Consider the following 14,467-nt stretch of genomic DNA (forward strand, 5'->3'; position numbering starts at 1 on the left):
GCAGCTCCTGCTGCTCTGTTCCTGCCGGTGGAGGTGGCGGAGGCAGAGGCAGCTCCTCTGCTCCTGGCAGCGCTGGCTCCCTCCGCTGTGGCGGCTGGGCTGGTGCGCGCCGTGCTGCCTTCAGCAGCATGAATAGAGGCTGCTGGGGGACACCAGCCTCCTGCCCCTCTCCCCCCCAAAAATTTTCAGGGGGTTGGACCTGTAACTCCTCCCCTTCCGGCTCTTGGGGCTGAACCAGCAGGCATTTTCCCTCTGCTGGTGGCTTGGGTCCCAGAGCTGTGGAAGCCCCGACTTGCCTCCCTTTGGGCTGTGGACGCACCGACTCCTCCCTTTTGGGCTGTGGACGCACCGACTCCTCCCTTTTGGGCTGTGGACGCACCGACTCCTCCCTTTTGGGCTGTGGACGCACCGACTCCCCCCTCTTGGGCTGTGGATGTTCGGACTCCCCCCACTCAGGCGTAGGACGTTCGGGCTCCTCCCACTCAGGCGTAGGATGTTCGGGCTCCTCCCACTCAGGCGTAGGACGTTCGGGCTCCTCCCACTCAGGCGTAGGACGTTCGGGCTCCTCCCACTCAGGCGTAGGATGTTCGGGCTCCTTCCACTCAGGCGTAGGACGTTCATGCTCCTTCCGCTTGGGCTGTGGACGCTCAGGCTCCTCCCGTTTGGGCTGTGGATGCTCAGGCTCCTCCCGTTTGGGCTGTGGACGCTCAGGCTCCTCCCATTTGGGCTGTGGACGCTCAGGCTCCTCCCGCTTGGGCTGTGGACGCTCAGGCTCCTCCCGCTTGGGCTGTGGACGCTCAGGCTCCTCCCCATAACTGCGGAAGGGACAGTGGGCGAACAGGTGATCCTGGTCGCAGAGGAGGCACCCCGGCGATGGCTTGTTACATCGCCGTGGATGCCTGGCCCTTAGGCGGCACTCCTCCTCCCTGTCCTTCACCTCTTTATCTGTCTCTGCCTCCCGCTTGGGCTGTGGAGGCAAAACCAGCAGGCATTCACCCTCTGCTGGTGGAGATGGGGACAGCAGGTACTCCTCTGCTGGTGGTCCTGCTACCTGGGCTGCTGTTCCGTTTATCGTTGCCTCCAGGTAGCTGAGGAGAAACTCCACACCTTCCTCCAAGGTGTTTGGGGTGTGTTCCTGCTGATAGGCCTCCCATCTCTCACTGTCCATCATCCACAGGGCCCGGACGACTATGGGCAGAGACTGGGCCTCCAGCCCAGCATTCTCCAGGAACCAGTCCCGCCATTTTGTGGCGTCTTCTGCCATTATATATATATATAAATATATATATATATATATATATATATATATATATATATATATATATATTTTTTTTTTTAAACAAAACCCCTCCTGGTCTGACGCTTGGAGGCGCGGCTATCCCACGATGACACCACGTGTCACAAAGACGGCCAGAGTGGGTGGCGTCAGACCAGAAAGGAATACACAGAGACGGTGGTTGTGATGATGAGCCGAGTGCAATGGCTGCACTCAGCGTTTAATAACAAAATAAAAGGTTTAAACAACGGAATACAAAACAGGACACAGCACTTGCGCCAAAATAAAAAGACAAACAAAACGTACTAAACACTTAACAAACGGTGCACTGAGACAAACAAACACGGTGAGTACAAAACACTTATGATTATTATTATCACTTATTTTAACTCCTTTCTCTCTCCCGTTCTCCACTCTCGAACACCCAACCCCGAGTGGGTGAAATGTGCACCTATATATACTGTTGTGCTGGGATTCAATTACTAATTAATTATTCACTTGAATCCCAGCACGTGAATGAATTACGTGCAACCCCGTGCCACACATTATACATATTTTATCTGCACGTGAAGTGATGTGCCATCCTCGTGCCTAAATATAATTATACACTTTTTAAATACACGTGAAACACAGACCCGTTTATATCCCGTGTACCAATGACTATACACCAACATTAACACACGCAACATACAACACATAACACACAAATGCACACAGGGGCAGGGCGCTTTGCCACAATAACACATTATACATAGTGATTCTGTTTTTCGGTTTTAATTGAATTTTTCGTGCTTATTTTTATCTATTTTCGAGATACTCCGAAATTTTTATTTTTTCGGGGGGTTTGCTTTTTATATACTGTATGAAATTGTTGTTTTTGGTTACTTTCCAAAATGCATGGGTGTTTTTTTTTTCTGTCACAATATGTATAGTAACTCGACTGTACTTGCACACTTTGCTGTCTCTTCTCAACTAAATCCTTATGGTCACGGGCATATTCTTTTGTGTAGGCATTGTTTTACATTTCGCTACAATTTGCAATTTTGTTTTAGATCTTCCCTAGCTAACTGTAATATATCTTTAAATCTCAAGAACATGCCTAGTAATTGTAATCTTGTTTCAAATCTTGCAAGCGGAGTCTCCAATAGAAATGTAGGAATTTGGTGGCACTCAGTAGGTGGGGTGGGTTTAAAGTATTCAGATTGAATCAATGATAGATACAAGTCAGGAAGGAGAGATATTGCCCAACTACACTGGGAAAGGTAGTTTTTTTTATTTTTGTATTTTTTTGTATTTTTTTTTAATGGGAAAGGGGTGATGTCAACAGGAATTGAGTACCCATTTCCAGTGTTTTTTTTGTGTTTATTGCTATATACCAATTTCATTTGTTTTGTATCAGGGGTGTTTTATCGGCTTTTATTGGTTAAAACTGAAAATCATAAGCCCTAATTATACAGTAATACTAAAAGAAAACTGGTGTTCCATTTTAAATTACTCCTCTTTGGAAAATCTAGGAAAAACACCTAAATGTGTCTCCTGGGGCCGGTTGTTCAATACTTGTAATCTGGATAATAGTGATCCGGATTTTCCAATCCTATATTTTGTGATGAAGATTCCTTTTATCTGGATTGTTTTGATCCGGTTTTTTTTTTCAGAAAATGTCACTGCTGGATTACATTTATCCAGATTACAAATAATTACAATTACATTTTTTTAAGTAATCTCGATCACAAAATATAGGATTACAAAATCCAGATAATTTGTATCCAGATTACAAATTTTGAAAAAAACGGCAACCCTCAGTGGTCATAGCATAACATTTTTCAAAACATTTTTATGTAAAACTACGGCTTTGATCGACCTCCAAGTAATGCCAAATCCCATTTTGATTCTGCTTTTATTTAACAATTACAGATATCCAGAGACTCCAAGGCCTTCTCTTTATCTTCACACATGACTCAGTCTGAAACGTTTCCCAATCAGGACTTTGCCACACTGCAGTCGAAGATAGACACCGAAGATACAGCTTACTGAGAGAGGCAACAGGAAGCAGCAGACACAACAACTCTTCTTGTGCTGTAACCACAAATACACCCAAAAGGGTCCCGAAGTCCTTTTAACGAAAACTGTATTAAAATAAAGTGCTGCGACCTACTGTGAGAACACTATTCAAATTAATGTTAAAGTGATGTTTGTTTTATAGCCATTTATTTTTCTATCTGTCCTTTAGTAATGTATATTTGTAATTTATTTTGATGATATTTTTCTATTACTTATGAATGAAAAGTCATCGGACGCCATAAACAGTCAACGCAAAAAAAGTCTGTGTTTTGCAAAATATTTATTTATGTTTGATGCTTATTATGCATTTCCGATTGTAAAAAAAGAGTGACACATTTTAGGTAATTTTCCACAGTCTTGAATAAAAACAAATCAATAAGCCATTTTAGTCTCTATCTATCAAAGTTGTTTCATACTTGTCTCTTTTAAAGCAGAAATGCGGCACTTTAATAGGATCGTGCAAGATATTTGAAATGTATGCCAATGATTCCTGTCATTTCATGGCAGCCCTGCCATGGTTCACTGAGCCCCCACTTCTCTCTTGTCAGCGCAGCTGAAGACAAGCATTTAGTTGCAAACTTTAAACAGGTTTTGCAAAACAGAAATTATGTGACTGCTTCCCCTTCTGCACCATAATGTCACTCTTGGTCAATGTGAGAAGGTCAGGTTGATTCTTGTAAAGCTACATGCTAACACATGCACATCTGAATGTGTTAACTTCTGGCTGTGGTCCCAGAAGGCTCCTAAAACCTTTTTTTATCTGTGTAGATTTGATAAGGGAGAACTGGGGGTTGCAATGGATTCAGATGACATGTTTATGAACTTAACAAGGACAATTCCCATTCCGGCAACTAATGCAACTAATTCTGCAACTAATTCCTCTGACGACTTCTTTTTTTTCCTTTTTTTTTTTAACTCTCCATGAAAATGCTGCTTTGGCCTTCAAAGACAGTCTCCCATTCTCACTGGTACCCCAAGAGTGACGCCCATGTTTGACAGCACATGAATCAAGGCCATTGCCCTGCATTTTCTGCCTTGTAGCACACAAAAGTAAAATCGCATGTCAGGCCGAGATGTCTGGGAGCTGACAAGATGCCCCAGTGACATTTCAGCTTGAAAGAGCAAGTGTCTTGCAACCAAGTGGTCAAATATCAAATAATAGGTCAAGCAGGAAGGATTTGAGTGCTAACCAGAAGGCAGTTTCTGGCAACTTACTTGACAAGCGCTGGGGTGCTCTGCGACTTGACTTAAAGTGAAGTTCTGTAGGGCATTGCTAGACAGTCTGTTGTGTATTGCCTTCAAAAGATCAGACATTGACATTGATTAATCTCTTTAACCCCTTGAGCATAGAGATGGGTTCAAGAAATGCTACCAGCAGTGTAAGTTCTGATGTTTTAGTACATAGGGTGTTGCAAAGATATTCCACAGCTCATTAGAATATTCTGACCCCATCATCCTACAGGCGGAGTGTATTCAGCACAGTAAGTTATTTTACTGTAAAACATAGATGGTTTTGCCCCCTTGATATGATTGAATACTCAAAACCTTTCCCTCTCAGGAGCTTTTTTTTATTTTCCAAAGAACTTTATATTAATAAACAAGAGAAAATAATATAATGGGTTTAAAAGAGAACATTAGACAATTAGTTTGCTTTTTTTTATGAAGAATGTTTCATGTACATTAAGTGAAAAGAATATTTGTATTTATGTAAACCATTTTATTACATGTTCCGGTAGTTTTTCTGGGAAAAAAAATGTGCTAAAGATCATTCATTTGCTGGATGCTTCATCAAACAGAGGAGAGGGAGGCAGCACGAGCAGAGAGTACAGAGTTTGTGACGGAGAGCAGAGCAGTTTCAGTGGAATGTGCTGGGTGAAAACCAGATAGGAGCGTGTTGAGCAGAGAATGTGTTGACAGGAAAATAGAGAGCTGGCGGTGTACCGCTCGCTCGAAGATTTTTGAGAGGAACGGGAGGAGGGAGACAGGACGGTAGTTCTGGAGGGATGAGGGATCTTTAAGATGGGGGTGATGCAGACTTGTTTGAAGGCAGAGGGGGAACAGCCAGAGAGCAGAGAGGTGAGGAGAGAGGAAATAAAATGGAGTGAATCATGACGTTTTTTTTTTTTTCAGGTCTTGTAAATCATTTCACTGCAGAACGTACAAGTATTTTTTACCCATCCTGAAAAATAAAAAAAATAAAAAATAATCCAGAAATGGATTGATGAAAATGATTCCCTAAATTAAAGTGCGATCTGGCAACATAGCTAATATATTTTGTAATTCTCTTTGCCCCAGTCTCCAGGAATTCTTTTCAACAGCAGGCATCAGCTGTATAATGTGGGAATTAATTAACTGAGTTATTGGTATTAACAATCTGTTCATACCATAAAATGATTTTAATGCAAACATTGTGGTACATAATGACTTTTAGAGGCGCATCATGCATTGTGTAAAACAAGCAATAAAGTTAATTCATGTTTTACCAGCATCCCATTTTGATATGCCTACCTACCTTGGTGTGCTTGTCATGATTTAAAGCAGTGCATGGTCTTCTTTCAGTGAAAATACACAGACAGAGATGTAGTCAATCTGTTCCACACCATTGTTGGAATCCATTAAATAAAATGGTCTTAAAGTAACAGCATCTTAAGGTTATACATTATTTTATTTCCAAATAATAAAAACACATATTTTGTCTTTACAATATTTCAATGTGTTGCAAGACCTATACAATATTATGATGGATGTTTCATGCTTACCTTCTTATTCACTTTTGTAATATATTAAATTAAACTTAGAAAATGTTATTGCAAATGCCTTTCTCAATATGTTCAATTGAATTGTTTGTAATTTTGTGTGTTTATTTTTAGTATTTTACTACAATTACTACATATTGTCCCATATTGAGTGTTTTATAATTATGCATGGTATAAATAAAAAAAACTGTTGACATAAGGTTGTATTAGGTTGTGTAGCCAGAAGAACTGATACATTTTCATATTACTTTCTAAAATACAGTAAAGTTACTAGCAATACTGAAAAGCACCTTTCACTTAAAATACAGCATATCATTTTCAGGTCCTCTTCATAAGAAGAAAAATACAGTCAAACCTGCTTAATATCACTCAGGTTAATATCACCCCCCACTTATTATCATGAAATTGAAATATCCCGACCATAATGTAACAGGAGTCAATGGAACCAACCAAGCTCCTTATAATATCACTGTGGTAAAGTCTCACTCTGCTTACTATCAAGGAAATGTAACAGTCATACTATTGATTTCCACCTCACTTAATATCAATTCAAAATGCCTGCAGAACTGTACTGTATTTTGATACATTCTGTATACACCGTACTTGGCAGCCGTGTGGTCACATGGTCACCCAGCTTGACTCGTGGAGATCAGAAGTGTGTGTTCAGTGTTTTGACCATTGCATATTAAAATGAAAAACTAAAAGATTTAAACAGAGCCATGAAGGCTAATTGCTCTATCTGAAAGGAAAAAAAAACAAACAAACAAAAAACTCACTTACAAATTATCTTCGCACCCATCAACGATGTCAAAGATTCAGGGACGTCAGAACCATGGCCCCCCAACTTTTTGACTAAAGAAACATTGTTCATGACTAGATGGTGACACTAAACTCTTATCCTGTGCTCTCACTGGTTGAACAATTTCCTTTATTCTACAACATCATCTTATCACTCCAAACTTCTCCAAACTACTACTTTTTTAAGGAAATTTTACCAGCTGTATTTAATTTCATAGCTTTTGGTCTGTTACAGTAAGTGTCCACTGGGTCAGTCTGTAACCTGCAAGTTAATAAGCAACTAGAGCATTAAGCGCCCTTGGTTTTGCCCAAGGCCCTAAAACTACATTAACTAACCGATAAAGCTGTGTCCCATTGTGCATTATTTAAGCATTACAGAACACTCAGGGTACATTATCACCGATTTGATGATAGTGTGAGGGATTGTGATTCATGAACATAGGTTGAATCCTTCATTTGCTTTCTCTATCCTCAAATCACAGATAATGTACAGACCTGAGTGCCTGTGAGTGTTGTTATTCAATACTTTGCCCAGTTATTAACTAAATACACTGTTAAGTTGAACAGTCAAATGTATGTAAAGAGGAGTTACAATTCAATCTTGCCATAAGTATTTACTCATACTCTCTTAGCCAATTGTCAAAAATGTGACTGACTTAAAGATTCAGTATCATAATTTAGCCTTCATAGTGTTGTGCATGCATTCTTTTTCAGTTAAACAATTTTACCTTACATGAAAACATTTTGTGCTGTGTTTTGCCATTCTCTTGTTTTCCAATTTCCTTTCAATTTAGTTCCTTGACATAAAATTCCACCCATCAGAATGCTACAAAAAATAACTGACTTGTTTTCAAAAGACTGCAGGAATCAAGATTTACCTGCTCACCACAACAGAAGTAACCTGTCATTCAAATACTGCCACTGTGTCAGTAGAGGAGAACGACACTCGGGTTAACTTGCTTCTAAAATGACTAAAAATAAGTTCTCAGAATCATATTTTTTATAAATATTTGCAAATGATTTATTAATTACCCATGGGTTTGACCACAGTCAAGAATAAAAGGATAAATATAGGCAAAATAAAACATAAAAGGTAATGTCTAGTCTGCACATATGCTAGTCAAAGCAACAGTTATTATAATGTTGTAATGTAATAATAATAATAATAATAATAATAATAATAATAATAATGATAATAATAATAATAATAATAATAATAATAATAACATTACACATTTACTGTATATAAAAAAGTTTTATTAAAAAAAAAAAAAAAAAAGCTTTGGAATAGTACTGAAAGCTACTTTAAGTGATCTGGGAAGATAAGAAAAAACACAGCATGGTCTAATACATCTTACTGGTATTTTTATAACTTAGGGTATATGGACATGATACTGGCTCTTTAAGCAATAAAAAATACTGGTGTAAACGATTGAGAATTCGAAGATATCGAGAGGGAATATGGGAGGACACCATCTATAGACAGTGTTATTTATTGTCATTTGAAACTCAACACCAAAGTATCTGTTTTAAAAAAAATTAAACCATACTGAGACGTTACATAGTTACAATGAAAATGTTACTGCTGCTATTTATGTAATTGACTTTCTGAAAAACAGTATCTCCACCACTGTTTCGATCTACTGAATAGACCATGTGTGTCAGTGATAGGACTGGAAAAATATAGAATATAGACTGAAGACTCAAACCTATCTCCCCTATGAAATAGTACAGTTATGGCCAAAAGTTTTGCATAACCAAGAATTTTAGGATTGAGACATAATTAATATATATATATATATATATATATATATATATATATATATATATATATATATATATATATATATATATATATATATGAACATAACGTAGATCTTTTATTTAACAGCATGTAATCAAAGAAACTACCAAATGATATTTCAAAAGTATACTGAAAGTCATAATAGTAGTACAGTATTTCATGTTAGATTTCGAAATGTCACCTTTTTTCATTAAGTATATGGAAAACTACAAAGCGGTAGGTAATTCAATATGGTAATGTAACATTATTTAGCAGTTTTAATTCAACTTTATGAAGCAAAATTTGTTAATTCTATAGGGTGATGCTAAACGTTTGGCCATAGCTGTATGGTGTAAGTGTACAGTAAGTGAAGCACTTACAATGTTGCCAATATAACTGGAAGTTGCATGCCACTGAGGTTATTAACAGATCAAACAATTTCCCTCAATACCACAGAAAACACAAAGTACTCTGTGACAGTTTTAAAGGTACCGGAGGCCCCAAAGTTCACTCTTTTCCGGTATACTAGCTTAGGCTGATGGCTTTTCCTGTATATGACACACTACACCAGCCATGTGGTCTTAAAGACTCGTCTCTGCTTTTCTTTCATCAGTCACAAATCATTCTGAGGCATCCCTTAAGTGCATTTGTATTTGTTAAATGCACCGGCCTGATTTGGTGTTAATTCAATTTGAGTGCCCTTAAAATCTTGTGGGAGTGATGCAGTGCAAGTGAGCTATACCTTGGAAAAAGAGAGAGCAGGTTTCAGAGCTGTCTGAGATCAGGTACCTTTCCTGTAGCAATTTACAAAAAAAGTTGCTCATAAAAATTTCATAAGGAAACCTTTTTAGTTTGACCCTATTGTGTTATCTTACCATTAAGACTATGGGAGTGTGGGACCTATCGTTGTGGTGACAATAGAGCAGCTTCTGTACTTTCCAGCTTTCCTGTGAAAGAGAATGAAATGCTATTATTATTTAATACCTCTTCAGAGAAGTCCACTGTCTACTTTGGGTCACTTCATAAAACATCCCTCTCTGCTTCTCCCCTGGAGCTCCATTTTAAAGTTATTTCTCCTTGTACGTTAGGCTTTTTTTTTTTAGTTTCCCTCACTAATTGACAGAACACAGGCCAGTATGTTACAGGATCGTATTTTAATGGCTCCCTGACCTAAACGCATTCTTGCTACTCACTGCTGTTATGTTATTACAGAGGTTTAACAGTATGTTTTTAATACAATGCTTATGGCTTTGCACAGTGCTTATACTGTATTGTAGTAACTGATTATAAACCTTTGTGGATCCTGCCAGCCAATCAGGATCCAAGCAGTCATTATCCCACAGGTAAAAAAAAACATAACAGGACATAATGTAAGAATCTTAAAGAATCTTGAAACTTGCTTTAAACAGCGACATCAATTTCAAGCATCCTAAGCGATCCAGTCTAAAACCTAAACTCACATTAAAAAAATGTCTTCACACACTAAACATTTGTTTGGTTTATAATACAATTACTATACTCTGCACATAGTGCTCATTACTTGTAGATAATTGACCTTGAGTGCCCATGTTTTCAGTTCAGGACACCTAACTATCATCGTAGTAAATTGTTCATTAGGTAATGACCGTTGAGCTAATGCTTAATACATACAGTTCAAATGGTTAGGATGACTACCACCAAACTGTCCACCTAAACTAGTCTCATCAAACCACTATTTTTTAAACATTTTATTTATACAGAAACATATTGCAATATGATATTGAAAGAAAAAAAAATGACATTCAAAATTGCTAAATAGTACAAGTAGATCTACATAGGATTTCATTCACATGGGAAAAAAGAAGGAAGCAATAGCTTCTGTAAATATACCCTATGGTAGTTCCATTAAAGGTGAAACAACTTCCACTGTAAATATTTCACTTGTAGGCAACATTTTATGGATCCGTGTCCTTTGACCTGAGTGGTGTAAGGTTGTGGAAAGCTGAAAGCACAGACAGCACCACATAACACAGGTTCAGTTCCAGTAAACAGTTTCTTATAAAATGTATTAGCGATACAAATAATAATAAATACAATAAAAAATAAATAAAACATATCCATATTTCAAAAACAAAAATCCAGTCATGCAGTTGTGGCTCATACAGACATTTGAGTCACTAATTAACAAAAAAGAAAATATTGTGACCTTTGAACAAAATGACTGACACAGGCAGAGAATTAGAAACCTAACCTTCACAAATGTCATGACATACCTATTCAGCATAGGCTATTGTTGCATTCTTTTTTTCATAATATCTTGTCAGTCGCAACTGGTAATTGCATTCGTTATATACTGTTTTTAATTGTAAAGAGTATAACTTAATACATACTGTACAAACATATTGAAACAAACCTGTTCCAAATTTAACAGACTAGTTATTCCATGAATTATGGTTTAATTGATCTATTTGTGTATCTTTATTGATTGCACTATTGTTTTGGCGTTTATGAGCGTACAAGCAAAGTGTTCATTGATCTACTGATGCATCTATATATCTATCTATAAACAATGCGAGACATACAGTTCTCTATGTCCCAATCACTACTGCAGTATCAGGATCAATATTTGTTCCAAATCCATTGTGGTTCCATTTCTGTTAATTATCTTGTAATTGTTCTTTTAGGATTTGCATGTGTATTTCATTGGCATTGCAATGGTATCTGAATTCAAAATTATCTAAGGATTTAACTTAAATCACGTAATTTTTCCCAGATTTAACCAAAAAATGTTTTTTTTTTCAGATTTAGCGTAATACATAAATGTTAACAAAAACATAGTTAAACGTTTTGAAATGTGTACTTTCGGATATAATTTATAAATATTGAAAACGTGGATCACAAATTCAACATTTAAAGTCAATATGCCAATTAAAGACCTACGTCGACCTACTGTGTGTGCCGGTCCCTATTCGGAAGATATTAATTGAGCCAGAAGGACTGAGGGCCTTCAAAAATGTTTGAATAAAATAGCTGCCACTTAAGGACTTCCACACTTAAATAGTGATTAGGTTGATGCTACAGTAAGAGTAATAGCATAACATAATTTAAAACAATCTTGTAATATTGTTGACAAACCTCACTAAAAACTTCTGTTGCAAAAATGAAAGTGACTTTTAAATGAATAAAGCATAAGTTATTGTCTGTCCATTCACTGCATTGCTGTAAACAATGTGTTGATCAAAAACTTTAAATAAATAAATTTATTTTAAATGTAAAGCATCTATGGCAGTTTGAAGATAATTATATTTTCTTTTTAACTTTTATTTTCCCCAAAGAATGAGAATAGACTGCACTGCAGTCAGATTCATTAGGTGTGGCTTAGGAGGTTAAGAAATTTCTCATTTTCCCTTTTTTTATTTGAATATTTGAAAGAATATGTTTGAATTATTTTTGCTTTTATGTCTAAAAACTTCAAAGGTCCTGTCTCTTCTTCCCCCATCACCGATGACAGATATCGCACCCTGGGAGATAGTGTTTTTTTTATTTTTTATTCAGAGATAAAATACCTCAGGTTGCTTAAGAAAAGTCAATTGTTATTGAGAAGGATGTATAGGAAGGGTGCCGCTAATATATTAATTTAATCCTCCTGTTCAGTCTCTCTGATTCCCTGAAGAGCCCAATAATCAGTTTGTTCCTGTCTGCTGCTTTTTACTGAGGGGAGGGCTGTGTTAATCGGAACTGGCAAACAACTGCAAGGTGTGGGGAAATGGGAGGGTCTAAAAATGACATCTCACAGATCTATTACCTTTCTATCTTTGAGCATTTTGTTCATTTGTATAAAAAAGAAAAATAATGAGAAAAAAACACTTCTCTCACCGTAATTGTATACAGAGCAAGTGCAAAATGGTCTTCTATAGCACCTGATATGGTTTGTATTCATATATATATATATATATATATATATATATATATATATATATATATATATATATATATGTATATATATGTGTATATATATATATATATATATATATATATATATATATAATAAACATCGGACAGTAGTTGAGTGGTGAAAGAAAGGGTAAGGTGTTGCTATCATATTAATTCCAAAAAGAAGTGTCTCTCAATAGTGGGGTCTCATAATTAAGTTTATGCATCATTTTTTCTCAAAGATCATTCATATGTGACTTCAAAATGTTTAAATTGAAGTGTGCCTCAAAACCCACACTTTCAGATTCACCTTATATTGCTTAATATTACCAGCAAAAACTTTTTCCTGGAAAATGAAAAAATGTATTCGGTTTTTAATAAGAAGCAAGAATAGGTTATGTAAAGAAAATGCAATTGTGGGTTAGTTGTTCTATTTCTCAATTGACCAAATACAGTGACTATATTAGGTACAGTAAAAGATGTTCCACTGAAAGCACATAAGCATAACAATTACTGTAAATAAAATGCTAAATATTAGTGTAGCCCACCCAAAAATACTCATCCACACTGTTGCATTTTGCTCGGGCTAGACTCTAACTGAGGTTGTAATAATTGTTTAACAGTGCAGCCGCTAAACCAGCAGACAGGCTTTAACAATGGCATCATATGGGTTTTTCACATGTGGGTCACAGAATCATTTTTGAGGGTTGTGGTGGGTTTATAGTGAAGGCTGTGAGGGATACTTTCATGGTTACAGCTTAACAAACTGCTGTTTGAAATTGTACTGTTTGCTTCTGCATTGTAAGATTTGTGTTTAAATAGGGTTAAGGAATGTAAGCTTTGTCTGGCATTTTCATAAAGGCAGGAATAAGTTAATTAATAAGTGAAGTCTGTTGATGGGCAAGTTTATGTATTTTAAAAAATACAGTAGCTCTGTGAGGGTGTCTTAACCACTGGTAAATGTCTTAAAAAGAGGTGTTATGTAAATAACCACAATATGAAATGCAAAATAACTAAAACAATCTGAAAGCAAGGTGGGACCACATTGTTGTACTGTAATGATAAAATGATGCCGAAGAAGGGCTTTTGTCCGAAACGTCCTGAAATGAATATTTTTTATTTTTTTTGCATTTAAGCCTTATGTGTTTTCATTTTTGTACACTGCAGTTATAACTCCTTTCAAACATAGATATTTACTCAACTGTAAACATCAAATTTATTTTACGAGTTAGCCTTGCCTCTTCACCTTCACAAGTTGCATTGCCATTGAGGGTTTTCTTTTTCTAAGGATGTGTCAAAAAGTGTATAGTGCTTTTAAAAGCAAAAAAGGGTGAAAAAGGACAAAGACATGTGTCTGTTTGTTTGGAATGTCAAGATGTATTTGCTTATTTGATTCTCTTTTGTCTGATCATTTTTAATGATTGTGCTTTTGTCTGAGTATAATAAAGTACTCAAAAAAGTAAAAAAAAACATGTCCATTATTGGAAATATCTTTAGCTTTCTTCAGCTTAAGTTTTACCTTCATAACAGCAAACACTACCTATATACACCGTAGTTAAATCCCTAAGCCAGACAGTTTTTCAAACAAACACGTTTGCGACTAAGATGATAGCATAAACTTGTAGTTCTGCCATGAAAGGAAAGCACAGATATGCAAATATATTTTTTATTCATTGTGAGATATTGTGAAATATTGGGTATACCTTCGAGTATGTACCCTCTGCTGTTTTTCAAGATGTGTTTTTCGTGCACCGTTTGTTTGATACCACACTCAGGTAGACAAGATTAATTGATCAATTATTTTTTTCTAATCGATCAAAGCCCACAGGTGTGATTAATAGATTAAAACCCCTAATATATTTAAATCTTCCTATAACCCAA

At 36.6% G+C, this 14,467-nt stretch overlaps 1 protein-coding gene across 1 annotated transcript in view; it reads right to left on the reverse strand.

The window, feature by feature from the left end:
- Nucleotides 1-8,876: 8,876 nt before the first annotated feature.
- Nucleotides 8,877-14,467, reverse strand: part of LOC117409563 (zinc finger protein basonuclin-2-like) — a 349,521-nt gene continuing 343,930 nt past the window's right edge. Inside the window, exon 7 of the mRNA XM_059002013.1 lies at nucleotides 8,877-9,621. Coding sequence (XP_058857996.1) covers nucleotides 9,558-9,621 — 64 coding nt within the window. The 3' untranslated portion in view covers nucleotides 8,877-9,557. The remainder of the gene's footprint in view (nucleotides 9,622-14,467) is intronic.

The sequence above is a fragment of the Acipenser ruthenus genome, chromosome 2 (genome assembly GCF_902713425.1).
Source record: "Acipenser ruthenus chromosome 2, fAciRut3.2 maternal haplotype, whole genome shotgun sequence".
Lineage (NCBI taxonomy): Eukaryota > Metazoa > Chordata > Actinopteri > Acipenseriformes > Acipenseridae > Acipenser > Acipenser ruthenus.